This window comes from Rhincodon typus, chromosome 6, assembly GCF_021869965.1.
Source record: "Rhincodon typus isolate 14 chromosome 6, sRhiTyp1.1, whole genome shotgun sequence".
Lineage (NCBI taxonomy): Eukaryota > Metazoa > Chordata > Chondrichthyes > Orectolobiformes > Rhincodontidae > Rhincodon > Rhincodon typus.
Genome location: NC_063337.1, coordinates 96,801,930 through 96,816,161, shown reverse-complemented (window position 1 = coordinate 96,816,161; position 14,232 = coordinate 96,801,930). Strand labels below are relative to the sequence as shown.

At 38.5% G+C, this 14,232-nt stretch overlaps 1 protein-coding gene across 1 annotated transcript in view; it reads left to right on the top strand.

Moving 5' to 3' along the window:
- Positions 1-14,232, top strand: part of LOC109930717 (nectin-1-like) — a 53,820-nt gene that overhangs the window by 1,171 nt on the left and 38,417 nt on the right. The window contains exons 2-3 of the mRNA XM_048598146.1: positions 7,303-7,605; positions 9,758-10,027. Of these exons, the coding sequence (XP_048454103.1) occupies positions 7,303-7,605; positions 9,758-10,027 (573 nt within the window). The remainder of the gene's footprint in view (positions 1-7,302; positions 7,606-9,757; positions 10,028-14,232) is intronic.

Below are 14,232 nucleotides of genomic sequence, written 5' to 3'. Positions count from 1 at the left end.
TAGCCTTAGTTCAACATTTACAGAGAGCAGAGTATAATTAGATTACCCCATTTTGTCTGCGAGACAGGGGCACCCATGAAGCACCTAATTTCTTATATGTCAGCAGAACAGATATTAACCCTTTAACATTTCAACTGCCCAAGGAAATTGGTTTTGGCTACGATAAAAAACAAATACTGCAAGTAATGGAGTTCTAAACTATAAACAGAAAGTGTAGGGGAAACTCAGCAGGTCTGGCAGCATCTGTGGAGAGAAACAGAGTTAACATGTCAAATCATGACACTTCTTCAGAACTGAAGAGTCATTGGACTCAAGACGTTTCTCTCTCTCTTTCTCCATAAATAATGCAGACCTGCTGATTTTCTCCAGCTCTTTCTATTATTATTTCTTCTGGATACTGCTACCTTGCAACATTCTGCTGCTACTGCTCTCCACCTGACTTTTCAGACACATGCAGTTGTGCATACATCCATCTTCAATAGGTCCTTGACCTTGATTCCACACAAATATCCAATGGATCCCAGGATAGAACTTGCGATATTGAAATTGAGGGCTGGGGTTATTTTCTTTGGCTACCCACTAGTCCCGAAGATCTCAGCCCATCATGCAGCATGGTGCAGAGATCAGTGATGGCTTCGATAAAGAGTCACATTGTCGGATGGAGAGTGACACTGTTCGATAGAGAGTGAAATTGTTTGATGTAGAGACACTGTTTGTTGGAAAGATGCACCCTTTGATGGAGAGATGCACTGTTTGATGGAGAAATGCACTGTTTGCTGAAACTGCAATTTGGTCACTTGGAGAAATTTCAGCCTCAGGCACTACATTCTGCCCTGGAAATAACCAATCGGTGTGCCCCTCTCTCCTTTTCTCTCATGTGCACAAACCCAGGCCTTCTTCCTGGTCATGAATATAATGATAGGCCCCTGCCAGTGCCTGGATCTCCCTCCCTCAGAGTGCAGAGGCCATGACACCTGGGTGGGCAAGGCTCACGGCAGATATCCCCTTTCTCTGATTCCTAGGCCTTCTTTCTGGAATGGTGCCCCTTGTTTCCTCAAAACCTGTCTCCAAAGTGCTCTCCTCAGTGAAAGTGCCACTGCCCCCTTCAACCCGGCCATGTGCCCCCCCCATAACTTTTGCCCACCTTTTACTCGACATTTGGCCGTGGCCTCTGTGCACCTTTCATCCTGCCCCAACACAGTGACTTGCCTGATGACTTGTGAGAGCACTGCCACATAGCTCCTGTTTCCATGTCCCTGCTTTCCTGAGCACCTTGTTACACCAGGTGGGCATCATCAATAAAATCTGAATGCACCTTATGTTGGGGTTTATTGACCCATTAAGTATCTCAGTTGATGTCTAAAGAATGCCCTCCAAGTTTATTAATGCTGGTAAAATCATCTGATATCTGATCAAACACCATCTGCTTCCTCGTAACGGTTCCCACAACCACTTGAAACTTGCTCAAAATAGTTTGATAAAATTCTGATCGATGAATTTCATTCTTGTTTTGTTTCTTAACTAATTTTTATCAGGAAGAAATTCAAAAGCATTATGATTTATTTTGTTAAAAATTATAAATCTTTTGTAGGATTTTGACTTCCTCTTAGGTTTCCTTCATTGTGCCATTTATATTGAGAATTAATTAATCTCGGTGATTGTGTATCCATGGTGTTCTGTTTGACCTGGAGTTGATGTCCTTTCCTTTGTGTATTTCTGTCCTGGTAACATTTCCTGCTATTGCTTTGATTCATTCTCGCTGAAATCCTCGCTGATGCTTTCCTGACCTCAACTTCTCTTTTCTCCGCCTCTTCTGAAAATTGAGGTTGCATTATGTCTTGTGTGTCAATTCGCCAGCATAAACAGTAGTTTTCCAAAAATACTTTTAGGTCTAACATTTTAAAATAATTAGAGGAGAAGGAAGAATTGTCCAAACTCCCACTTTTCACATCATGGTTTTTTCTATTAGTCTAGTTCTTCCCAAACATCATTGTTATTCCCCTCCCTGATGCATTAAATTTAAAATGTTTGTCTCGGATTACAAGATTATAGAGCTCAACACATGCAAACTTTGTAACTTCTCTCAGTCAGTTAGTGGGGTGGAATATATCCCCTTCCGAATTGGCCTTTCTTTGCAACCATTTTAATGATCAATTAACTAACAAGGCTAGTACTCAGGGCAGGCAATGGCCTAGTGGTATTATGACTAGACCATTAAGTCAGAGACCCAGGTAGTGTCCCGAGTACCCGGGTTTCAAACCTGACATGGCAAATGGTGGAGTCTTTTTATTCTCAAACATCTGGAATTAAGAGTCCAATGATGACCACGAATCCATTGTTGATTTTTGGATAAACCGATCTGGTTCACGAATGCCCTTTAGGGAAGCGAATGACCATCCTTCTCTGGTCTGGCCTACATATGACTCCAGACCCATAGCAATGTGTTGACCCTTAAACTGCCCTCTGGGCAATAATTGTTGGCCTAGCCACCACCTATATGCCCTCCACCTGTAAATAATTTAAAAAAAACTATCTCCATTGTCTGAACGTTTCATCCTGGAAAACTCTATATCTATCTGACTTGCTACCTCCTTCCTCATTTCCAAAGGTATCTGCAGTTCCTAGGTATTCCATGATGTCTTCACCCCCATAACTCTTATTCTACAATTATTCAACATTTGTTCAACTTCTCTGATGTTCTCTGGTACTTCCACTCTATGAAATGCACTATAGGAATGAAAGATGAATTTGTTGTTCTTGTAATGGTCTACTGTTCCATATCACATTCAATGCTTATTTCCATGTTTTATGTTATTACTAAAATTTACATTTGCCTACAGTGTGAAAGTTAAATAGGGTCATTGTACTTCCAATTATCTTTTTTTACCTTCAGGGACATGGTGGACAGTGTGGATGATTGTTTCACTTAATGTCTCCTGAGAGTAATGCTGAGAACAGTGGACCCGACCACAATACCAATTTTTCTTTGGCATGATAGGTCAACCAACCCCAACCTAAGGTGCATTCGGATTTTATCAATGATGCCCATCTGGTGTAACAAGGTGCTAAGGAAGGGGGGCAAAGAAACAGATGGGGTGCAGCATGCCATGCTGTGGCATTTAATGTCATGCCAAGTTTCTGACACATCAAATAAATTGCATCCACTTTACAACATTTGCTCAGCAATGCATTAGTATAAATATTGCTTAGGAATGCTCAACCAACAGTTAAATGACAATTGCCCAGTTAATTAGATTTGAAGCTTGATTTCTTGATAATGCATTTGCAACCATCCTAACATGTCATGAAATGAATGAGAAATGTGAGTCAGATCCTACTTCAGTTATTTAATTGTGCTGCAGTTGTGTAATATTTGTCTATTTGTGAAAACTTCAAGGGATGCACATTGAATTGGAAAGAGTCACAGAATAAATCGAGCTGCAAAGACTGTGCTATTTGATGTAATTCGTACGTGATTAATGTGTGTGCAATTTTATTATCAATGTCTTTGATATAGTAAAAGGGTAATCAACAGAAGAGTGGAGCTGCTTTGGAATCAAAAATGAAATCCTCTTATAACAGCAAAGTACATGGCTGATATACTAAATGAGTTGTTTCTGTAAAAAGGGTGCAGCTATTTTAATAGTAAAATGTTAGACAGTAGAGATGTTGGAGCTATGAAAATAAAGGAGGTAGTTAAAATATTTGGGAGTCCCTAAGTAGGAAGGTCCCTTCTTCTGGATAGGAAGCACCCTATCTTCAGAAGGAAATAAAATTTGAAATTGTGGAGGCTCTGGTCACAGTTTTACATTCAAATAGTTTAAAGTTCTCTAACTAAATTCTCCAAGAGGTTAAAACAGAACTTATAGTTGGGCCTCATCTTCAAAACAATCTTCAGTAAGGTTTCCACATTCAGCAGATAGCAAATGCGATTTTGGATTTCTGAGGAGGAAGTTTTGATATTGCAGCAAAAAATATTGCAGTGTCAAAATATATATTTCCAAATGTTTGTTCATCCATTGCTGGAGTGTGCAAGTCGTGCATGTTTTCCAAGTATGGCGAGAGATAGCAATAAGATTGAAACAATCCGAAGTAAGACTGCACAATATTGTGTCAGTCTGGCAAATACATCAGCGTCACCTCTTGATCAAAGATTTGGAATGAGAATCTTTACAGCAAAAGAGGGGGAAAGCTAGATTGAACATTTCCAATAAAATATGGAATGGACTGATGGAAACTGGCAGAAACAAATAGTGGTGCCCTCTGGCAATGCTAAAGTATAAGGTAGCCATCCACAGATTGGTGAAGTAATTTGTCTGCAAGACAGTGTATCATTCTTCCTATGGATATTCCCACAATGGAACAAGATTCCAAAGGAAATGGTTGTAGTCCCATCACTCAAAATTTTCAAGGTCCATCTTCAGATTACCTCCATTCAAATGTTTTCAAGGGCATTACCATTTCAACAGGTCATGCTTTTATCTGCAAGCATTAACCATATAAATGTTGGTGGAATGCTGATGTTAGTCTGTGATATTGACACAACTAAAGCAGAAGCCAATCCTCCCTGGATTTTGGAATTGTGGCTGAGGTCTGGAAGCATGAAAATATTATACCCCAATTATAAAAGTGGAAAGGGATAAACTTATCAACAACAACTGATCCTATTTCTGTTTATATTTTTATAGAAACATGGAAAATACGTGCAGGACCATTCGGCCCTTCAAGCCGGCACCAAATTCAATATGGTCATGGCTGATTGTGCAATTTCTGTATCCCACCACCACTTTCTCTCCATACCCCCTGATCCTTTTAGCCGTAAGGGCTACGTCCAGCTCCCCCTTGAATATATCTAACCAACTGGCCCCAACAGCTTTCTGTGCGAGAGAATTCCACAGGTTCACAACTCTCTGAGTGAAGAAATTCTGCCTCATCTCAGTGCTAAATGGCTTACCCCTTATTCTTAGACTGATCCCTAGCTCTGTCGTTTGCCAACATCAGGAACATTTGTCCTCCATCTAGCCTGTCCAGTCCCATCAGGATTTTATATGTTTCTATAAGATCTCCCCTGATTCTTCTAAATTCCAGTGCGTACAAGCCTCATCGATTCAGTCTTTCTTTCTTCATATGTCAGTCATATTTCACTTAAAATAAGGAAGAAAAATCAACTGATAATTAAGTACAGAAATTCCCACCAAAGAGTTACCTTTAGGTACGGAATCAAATGACAGTGCTTATGAAGACTAACATTCGATAATCAATTCATTAAGAACCCAGACTCCACTAAGAGTTACACCAGAAACCAATTAAAGATCATCAGCTGGGCTCTTGGAGTGACATGTTTGTATGTGCAAGAAGCTACATATATAATTAACACCGGATCCTGTTTTATATACACAAAATGAACTTTTACATACGTTTCACCTTTTTCATGAAAAAAAAGGTTGTCATGGAGACAGCCAAACTCTGCTGCATCCCAATGGCAACAAACCAACCAATCAGAATCCATTGCCTGGTCTGAGAATTAAGACTGACAGTTAACTGTTCTTTCTGCATTCCCCTTAACAATATGCTCCACCCAATCAGCACTCTCTTCTCTTCCTTTATATAATGGTGTGACTTTTTTATTCAGATCACTTTTGTGTGTTCTAGTTCTGATGCGTGCACGATGGAAAGTTTCAACTTCTTGTCTCTTTTTAGGAATAAACAATAGACAATATTATTCCTTTCAAAAGGGGCTAATCTCAACTGTAACACTCTTAACCATCAGCCTTGCTGAGATCAACTATATTAATCTCCAAGGAAGCAATAGTCTAGTGGCATTATTGCTGGACTGTTAATCTGGAGATCAAGATAACATTGTAGGGACCCAAGTTTAAATCCCGCCACAGGAGATGGTGATATTTGAATTCAATAGACAATATCTGGAATTAAAAATCTAATGATGGCCATGAAAGCATTGTCGATTATTGGAAAAACCAATCTGGTTCACTAATTCCCTTTAGGGAAGGAAATCTTTCATCCTCACCTGCTCTAGCCTACATGTGACTCCAGACCCACAGCAATGTGGTTGACTCTCAACTGCCCTCTGGGAAGTTAGGGATGGGCAATAAATGCTGCCTGGTCAGCAACACCCTCATACCGTGAATAAATGAAAAAACACAGCCAACTATCAGCGGTACTTCTGTTAGTATCCTCCAGACCCATTTATTTAACATGCACGATGGTAATTCTGTACCTTAGTTCTTGACCAATCTCTGGTTTTATTTTAAATGTGAAAACAAAATGCCATGAGTGCTGGGAATCTCAAATAAAAACAGAATATATTGGCAATACTCCACAGATCCGTTGGTATTCACATAGAGAGAAATAAAGGTAATGCCTATGTTTGATGATTTTTCATCAAAACTTCCTTTTTCAGAAATGGAAAGTGCCAAAGACCAGAGAGATTAGTTCACCTGGTTTAATTGGATCATATCCATTCATTACACCACAGTACAGGGATAGTCTAAAATAACTTTTTCCAATATTGTATTACAATTTCTGTAGGGTCTTCGACATAAAGAAACATCACAAAACAGATTGCAATAAGGAACTCATGCACAAAAGGAGAGAATAGGATGTGTAAGTTAAGTTTAATTGAAGAAATTGATTCAACAAGCATTTGAAGAATGTATAGTGAGTTATAGAAGTTGAAGATGTAGATAGAAAACTGGGAAGAAAAGAATCAAGATAGCTAAACACCCCGACTAGCAGAGAGAGAGAGAAAAAAATGAACTGCACAAGGAACTGAGTTCAGAGGAATATATTGTTCAAGAGGGGATATAGTGCTGAGAAAATTGTACACAGGTTAGGAGTGAATCCATAGAAAGAGCTTAAAATTGAGACCAAGGATTTGAATTGGAAGGAGATAGCAAGAACTGCAGATGCTGGAAGTCAGAGTCAATACAGTGTGGAGCTGAAGGAACACAGCAGATCGGGCAGCATCAGAGGAACAGGAAAGTTGATGTGGCCGAAACGTAGACTTTCCTGCTCCTCTGATGCTGCCTGATCTGCTGTGTTCCTCCAGGTCCACGCTATATTGACTTTGAATTGGAAGCCAATATTGGTCAGCAAGGTGGAAATGTTAGTATAAGACTGGACAACAGAATTAGAATCAATAGAATGATCCTGTTGATGAAGAATTTCAGTCATTATTGAAGACCCAATGCTTAAAGGAAAGCAATTCATATGAACAATATGTATTTATTACATTACTATTACTTTAAGTTATTTGGTATTAACATTAACTTATTTCCGCAGGGAAACACATAAATAACAAGCTTCCATATGAACACAGAAGTGGCGTGGATTCAAGTTGTACCTTAACTAAGGAAACAGTAATCAGACAACCTGGATGGGATCTGGAACACAACAAAATAATATATGTCCTTGTTGTAATCTCAAAGAACAGCTCTGTAGAAAATGCCACCTATTTGAAACTCAACAAAGTCTTATTAACCAACAGGACTAGTAGGATCCAACATATGGCTAAAATGCCATATACATGTGTATTCACAAATTCCTGTGCAGCGATAGAAAATCAAGTAAAGTTGACAGTTATATGTAAGTTTATCGTAAGAAAACATTTCATTACTATTTGTCATTATATTATAACAGACAGTGTGAAGATAAGTCTTTCAAGTGAGTTTTGACCATTTTCTTGTCTATGCATTAGCCCCTTGAGTCTAACATCACATTCCTACATGTCTACCAAGCAGGTAAGCGACATGTCATGGCTGTGATAATCTGACTTTCTTTTAATGCAATAATAGCAAGATTTGGAGTAATAGATTTGTATTGAGCTATTTTCACTCTCTTGAAGACACAAAATATCTTCAGAAAGTTGGGCCTACTTTCAAATTCATGGCATGTATTAAGCAACGGTGTGAAAAAGGACAAAGTATTGGAGAATGCTGGGCTTCAGTAGTTTAATTTTGTGTATAATCCATACGGCCAGAATTCATTTACAGGTCATCTTCCTCTCTACATAATTCAGAGCTTGTTATAATTTAAAAAAAAACACTAAATATTTTGAAGGTTAAATAATACAATAGAGCACTCAGTATTCCTGAAAGACATTTCCCAATTGTAATGATGATGTAAAAATAAAGGAGAAGCAGTGGATGTGGTATATTTGGATTTCCAGAAGGCTTTGAGAATTTCACACAAGAGGTTGGTGGGCAAAGTTAAAGTATATGGGATTAGGAGTAATATATTGACATGGATTGAGAACTGGTTGACAGATTAGAAACAGCGAGTGGGAATACATGGGTCTTTTTCTTGATGTTTGGCAGTGACTAGTGACTAGTACGATAAGGGTCAGTGCTTATGGGCCCAGCTATTCACATTATTTTTAAGTGACCTGGATAAAGGAGCCAAATTCAACATTTTCAATTTTGCTGATGACACATAATTAGGCAATGCTGCAAGGAGAATGCAAGCTGGCTTCAATGTGATTTAGACAAGGTGAGTGAGTGAGCAAACATATGGCAGATGAAGTACTATATGGCTAAATGTGAAATTAATGTGAGAACAGAAAGGAAAAGTATTATTTAAATGGTGATATATTGGCAAATGTGAATGTACAAAAGGATCTAGGTGTCCTTGTAGACCAGTCAATAAAAGTAGACAGGCAAGTGCAGCAAACAATGAGCATAGCAAATCATATATTGGCTTTCATTGCAAGCGAATTTGAATGCAGTGGTAGGGATGTCTTACTGCAGTTATACAGGGCCATGGTGAGACCACACCTGGAGTACTGTATGAAATTTGGTCTCCCTTCCTAAGAAAAGTCATATTTGCCATTGAGGGAATGCAACAAAGGATCACTAAGCTGATATTTGAATGATGGGACTCTCCTATGAGGAGAGATTTGTTTGACTGGGCCTGTACTCACTACAGTTGACAAGAATGAGAGGGGATCTGATTAAAACTGAAATAACTTCAAAAAGGCCAGTAACTCATCGCCAAGTCACCCTTTATTTATACGTGCACAGTACATGACATTGACTCAGCTGGCTCAGAGCCAGTTCCTACAGTGAACAGAACCCCTAATACTCTGTTTATATCTGTCAGCCAGGGCTCCTTCATTGGGCCAAGATAGTAGCCCCAATCAGGGAACTCATACTCTATGAGATCTACCTGGCTGACCTCCTTCCAATCTCTACAGAAACATATAAAATTCTAACAGGGCTGAAAAAACAAGATACAGAGAGGATTCCACCCTCACCACTCCCCCTCCTGGTTGGGGAGTTTAGAGCCAGTGATCAAAGTCTTGGGATAAGGGTTAGAAAAACCTCTTTATACAAAGGGTATTGAATCTGTCAATGTTCTCACCACAGAAGGTTGTGGAACCAAGTCACTGAATATATTCAAGGGAGAGATACATTTTTAGGTATTAAAGACATCAAGGGTATAGGCAGAAGGCAGGGGTATGGTATTGAAATAGAGGGTCAGCCATGCTCATATTAAATGATGGACCAGGCTCAAAAGGCCAAATGGCCTAGTCCTGCTCATAGTTTCAATGTTTCTGCGAATCAGAGCACTAAAAGTATGGTTTCAAATAGATTTTAACTTGCTAATTGAAAAATAAAAAAAGTACTTTTGCCAGAAAACTGAATCTATGGATGTAACAAAATGGTTATTCACTGAATAGTTTTACAGAAGTCATACTGTTTGACATGACAAATAATATCCTAATTTGTTTCCTTTCTAGTTCCTTCCGATCTTATAAAAAAGCACCGAAGTGATTTTAAAGGTTCACTTGCAAGGGCTTGCAAAGTTGCTAATGGTAGCCTAGCACCCAGTATTGTATTAGTGACATCAAAGGTTTCAACGAGAGGAAGAAATAGGACCAAACAGCAAAATCAAACCAGAACAGTTACCAGCATTTACAAACCAGTACAGCATACGAAGAGCTTGAAGAAAGTAACCTGTCTGATAAATCATCCAACACTTCTTGCATCTGCAGAACTGATCTTGGGATGTGAGTATGCAGGTTTATAATCTTCCATCCTACTTGAAAGCTATAGCTAGCTGCTATTCTGGCTGAGAAGTGTGTATTTACTGCCTGCCTGAAGCAGCTTACCTGTGTGTGTGATTTTAACTTCAGTTCAATGTAATGTTATAATTGCTTTAATTGCATCATATCTGGGAAGTTGGTTAGCTCAGCTGGTTTGTGATGCAGAGTGATGCCAATAGTGAGTTCAATTCCTGTACCAGCTGAGGTTATCATGAAGGACTCTCTTTCTTAACCTTTCCCTTGCATGAGGTGTGGTGACCCTCTGGTTAAACCACCACAAGTCATCTCTCTTCCAGAGGGAGCAGCTCAATCGTCTGGTAAGATTACGGTGACTTTACCTTTAATCTTAGTTGCTGTGTAACAGTCTGATAACCTGTAATTGTTATTCAGTGCCACTTCATCTATAGGACCTGATACATTTGTGTAAAATATTACATTATTTTCATTTTCAGTTGTGGCTCCTGTGAGTGCTTGTGCCTTTGAATGTTCAAATTCCACATCAGACACTTGAACACAACATCTAGTTCAACTGCAGGTTTTCTAACTTTTCATTGTAGCTGAAATTCTCCATTCTTAACAACATGTTCATAAATGTCCTCTGTACTTTAATATGATCAGATACCTCCTCTAAAGAAAATGAATAGAATGATGCACAGTTTGTCAGGTAACCTAACTAAAGCTTTATATAGTTCTAGCATAACATTCTTCCACATATATTCTGTACCCATGCCAATAAAGGAACATATCCCTTTTCCTTCATTAATCTTCTCGTTGACTTGTCCTGGTACCTTAAGAATTTATAGGCCTGCATTTTCAAAAGTCCCACTGTTCCTCTACACTTCTTATGTCCGGCCAATTATTCCCTACATCATCCCATGTGTTGTTCCAGTTTCAATAGATTTTCATGTGATAGCTTGTAAAATAAAACTCGCTGAAACAGTGTAGGTTACATCAAATGCATGACCCTTATTGGGCCGACTTGTTATTATCCTCACGTTATTAGCAAACATAACAAATAACAAATTCATGTTGACTGCCCATGATTCCTTTGTGCCTGACAAAAAGACAATTTGTAACAGTCATTCAAAAGCTTTACCAACAATTTATCCATCACTGAGATCAGGCTGACTGGCCAGTGACTATTTCATCACACAAACATACATAACATTGTGGGCCGAAGGGCCTGTACTGTGCTGTACTGTTCTATACACTTGAATTAGAGGCAGGAATAAGGCATTTGGTTCCTCATGGCAAATCCACCATTGAATAAGATCATGGCTTATCTGATGACTTCATATTCTAGCATACCCTCCTTAACCTTTCACCATCTTGCTTATTTTGAAATTTTGACTTCTGCCTTTAAAATATTCAAAGGCTCCACTTCCAACACCTTTTGAGGAAGAAATTTCCGAAGACGCATGAACCTCTGAGAGAAAATAAGGGTATAAACCCGAAATGTTGACTTTCCTGCTCCTCTGATGCTGCCTGACCTACTGTGTTCCTCCAGCTCCACACTGTATTGGCTCTGACTCCAGCATCTGCAGTTCTTAATATCTCTGTTCTTTTCTCTGTCTCATATAGATGATCTCCCTATTTTAAAACAGTGATACCTAGTTCTACATTCTCCCACAAGAGAAAACATCCTTTTCATATCCACCTTGTCCAGATGCCTCAGGATCATATATGTTTTAATCAATTTACCAACTTACTCTTTGAAATTCCCATCGATACAAGTCTAACCTGTCTAATCCTCCGTCATAAGACAACACACCCATTCCAGTTCTTCCACTAAATATTCTCTGAATTGCTTTCAATACACTTACGTTCTTCCTTAAATGAGAACAATATTCAGTTCTCCAGATGTGATCTCAACAGTGTCTTGAATTACTGAAGCATAACCTCCCTACCTTTCTATTCAATTCCTCTTGCAATAAACAATAACATTCTATTAATTTTGCTGATTGCTTGCTGTATTTGCATACTGACCTACTACAGTTCATGCATGAGGACATTTAGATCTCTGCCTACATCTCTGAGTTCTTCAGTCTCTCTCTATTCAGATAATATGCTTTGTTTTTTTCCTTCATGTCTAAATTGGCAATATTACATTTTCCCATATTATGCTCCATTGCCAGATTTTTGTCTGCTTACTTAACATGTCTATACCCTTTGTCACATTTTTGTGTCCTATTCACAATGTATCCTACCTCTAGTGTATTTAGCAAGTTTAGCAGCTATACTTTTGATCCTTTCATCCCGGTCAAGGCCTCAGCTTTGTTGCCTGTAGCACACCATTTGGTGCATCTTGCCAACTAGAAAATGGCCTATTCATGCATACATCTGATTACTGTTAGCAAGCCAATCTTCAATCCATAGCCAATATGTAACCTTTTAAACTATGACCTTTTATTTTCTGTGATAACCTTTGATGTGGCACACTATCAAATCACTATCAAGTCTTCAAATCAAAGTACAGTACATTCCATCATTTCTGTTTGATTGACACCACATAATACTTCCTCAAACAAATACAATAAATTGGTTAAACATGATTTCTTTTTCACAAAACCATATTGATCATATCTATTAACCTTGAATTTATGTACATTTTCTGCTATAATGTTGTTTAAAAAAGCTTCTGACATCTCCCCTATGACCAGTATGAAGCTAATTAGCCTATAGTTTCCTTCGTTCTGTTTTCCATTCTTTTTAAGAAAAGGGATTACATTTATCATGGTCCAATTTAAAGGATCCTTCCCCAAATGTAAGGAATTTTGGAAAATTAGAAGCAATGCATTGACTATCTCACTAGTCACTTCTTCTAAGACCTTAGGGTGAAATCTAACTTGTCAGCCCACAGTTCCAACAGCTTGTCAGTACCACTTTTCTCTGGCAATTGTTATTTTCCTGAGTTCCTCCCTTTTGGTTCCCAATCCACTGCTTTTTCTGGAATGTTACTCAAATGCTCAACAGTGAAGACTAAAGCAAAATACATGTATGATTCATCTGCCATCTCCTGTAATTACCTGTAGAAAAAAAATACACTACTTTGAGGAAAAGGCAGACCAGTGTGTTAGAACCCTCGTTGAGTTTTCTTTACTTTTATCTTTTTGGTTTGAAGCTGTGAACCATGAGCTGCAACTGAAGGTGACCTTTGGATTGTGAGCAACAGCTTGATTGTTCAAAAAGAGAGCAAACAAACTGATTTTTTTTTTATGATGCCAGACCTGGAGATTGATTACTGGTTGATTCTTGTTCAGAGTACTCTGCAAATGTTTTGACTCTGGACACACATTATGCTCAAACCTGTTAACATGTGCCACTCAATCTAACAAAGAAAATGTCAAAAAAAAACCAGTAAGAGAAGCTACATTTTGAACTGTTTTTGAACAGTATGTTTTGTCAGAAGAATTGTGGCTACCAAAGCTACAGGACAGAAGTTTGTTTGCTCCAGGAGTATCTTCTCATTGTCAGCTTACTGTAAATTCAGAGAATATAACATTTGTTAGAAGAATTAGATGATTATTCCTCAGAGCCTATTCAAAGATACTTGCATTGACCAGGGTCGTCAGAAACCAAGGGAGTTACTTTAGATTTATGTGCTTGTGGTATTTACAGATTGTGGAAACAGCTTAAGTGAATTGGCCAGTTATGTCTGTTTTATTTTTCTATAATTTACTCCTAAACTGAATCTATTGTGAGTCTGTCTTTGTATGAGTGGGGGCTAGTATAAAGGAAGATTGGGTTTAATCATGGACACTAATTATATTACCTTGTTGTTTAACTTTGCTCAGCTAAAGCTGCCATTTTAACAATAAATTGTTAATTATTTTGTTTTAGCTATGAACCTGGTGCCTGGTGTTGATATTCACAAAGTTTGGAACAAAAACAGAAGGCGCTGGAAAAGCTCAGCAGGCTGAGGAAGGGACACCGGACCCAAAATGTTAACTCTGATTTTTCTTCACAGATGCTGCCAGACTTGCTGAGCTTTTCCAGCAACTTCTGTTTTTTTTTTGTAAAAACCGAAAGAACTGCGGATGCTGTAAATCAGGAACAAAAACAAAGTTGCCAGAAAAGCTCAGCAGGTCTGACAGCATCTGTGAAGGAGAAAACTGAGTTAACGTTTCGGGTCCGGTGACCCTTCCTCAGAACTGTTCTGAGGAAGGGTC